Here is a 1,036-nt window from a genome sequence, read left to right as displayed (position 1 = left end):
GAAAAATACATATAATTTTGGAGCACAAGTTCTTTTAAAGATCAGCCAATCCAAATGGTCTCCAATGTGAGAGTTAACCTCAATTTTGGACCTAATCAGCAGCAGGAGTGTTGGTTACAACATTGGCTGAGGGCATAATGACAACAGAAACTGGGACGGTTGAACGACTTGTGGCAGGAGTGTGGTTTACGGCAGAAGCAGTGCTTGGTTGATCTTGGCTCGTCAAGGACTGACTTGAGGTGGGAATATTAGCCTGTGTTCCTCCACAAGCACCTTCGGCAGAATCAAGATGATCCTGGCCACTCTCCTGTTGGGCAAAGAGTGTTGCCATGGCCATCTCATAAGATGGAGGAGGTTCAGGGAACATCCCTGAAAGCTTCTTCCTGTAATGGGTAAATGTATTTTGCATTAGCTCAATACACATCTTGCTAAAAGGAAAATCAATCAGTTAAGACTCTGCCATCATGACATCCAACAAATATAAGAAATAGTACTATAAAAAGAGACAAGAATTTAAGCCAGAGACTTAACATGCAGATGAATAGATAATCAAACCAATGAATTTAGAAAATAACACTGTTACAGATAGATGTGTTAAAGTTCCCTTAGAATAAAAAGTAGTGCACTTTTAGTGTTAAGATTTTACTAGCTCTGAACCTATACTTTTAAAAACAAGTAAAAATATTAGATAATGTCAAATGGAGGAAAATCCTTTCATGATGGCCAGTGCAGCCTTTGATAACAAGACACAATAACAGTTATAAATTGCTCCTTAAAGTTTCATACCTATACTGAGGATCAGCCATAGCTGTATCATAATCTGGCAAATCTTGTCCCATGACTAGTGTCTGACTCTCCTGGTCAACTGGACCAGATACTCCTCCCATATATCGCAGCACAGATCGTCCTGCTTGAGCCTTAAGCATCAAGAACTTGTAACAACGCCACACAATGCTAATGCAGTATGCCTGGAATGAAAATAAACAAATCAACCCATGGTGATTACATCTGGAATAGAAATAAACAAACAATTCAG

The 1,036-nt window shown here is 39.2% G+C and overlaps 1 protein-coding gene across 1 annotated transcript in view; it reads right to left on the bottom strand.

Moving 5' to 3' along the window:
* LOC119593146 (tetraspanning orphan receptor-like) overlaps positions 1–1,036 on the bottom strand; it is a gene marked incomplete at its 5' end in the record, with an annotated part of 6,946 nt that continues 5,910 nt past the window's right edge. The window contains 2 exon segments of the mRNA XM_037942111.1: positions 1–383; positions 787–968. Of these exon segments, the coding sequence (XP_037798039.1) occupies positions 92–383; positions 787–968 (474 nt within the window).

The sequence above is a fragment of the Penaeus monodon genome, chromosome 31, assembly GCF_015228065.2.
Source record: "Penaeus monodon isolate SGIC_2016 chromosome 31, NSTDA_Pmon_1, whole genome shotgun sequence".
Classification (NCBI taxonomy): domain Eukaryota; kingdom Metazoa; phylum Arthropoda; class Malacostraca; order Decapoda; family Penaeidae; genus Penaeus; species Penaeus monodon.
This window is presented reverse-complemented; position numbering and strand designations above follow the sequence as displayed.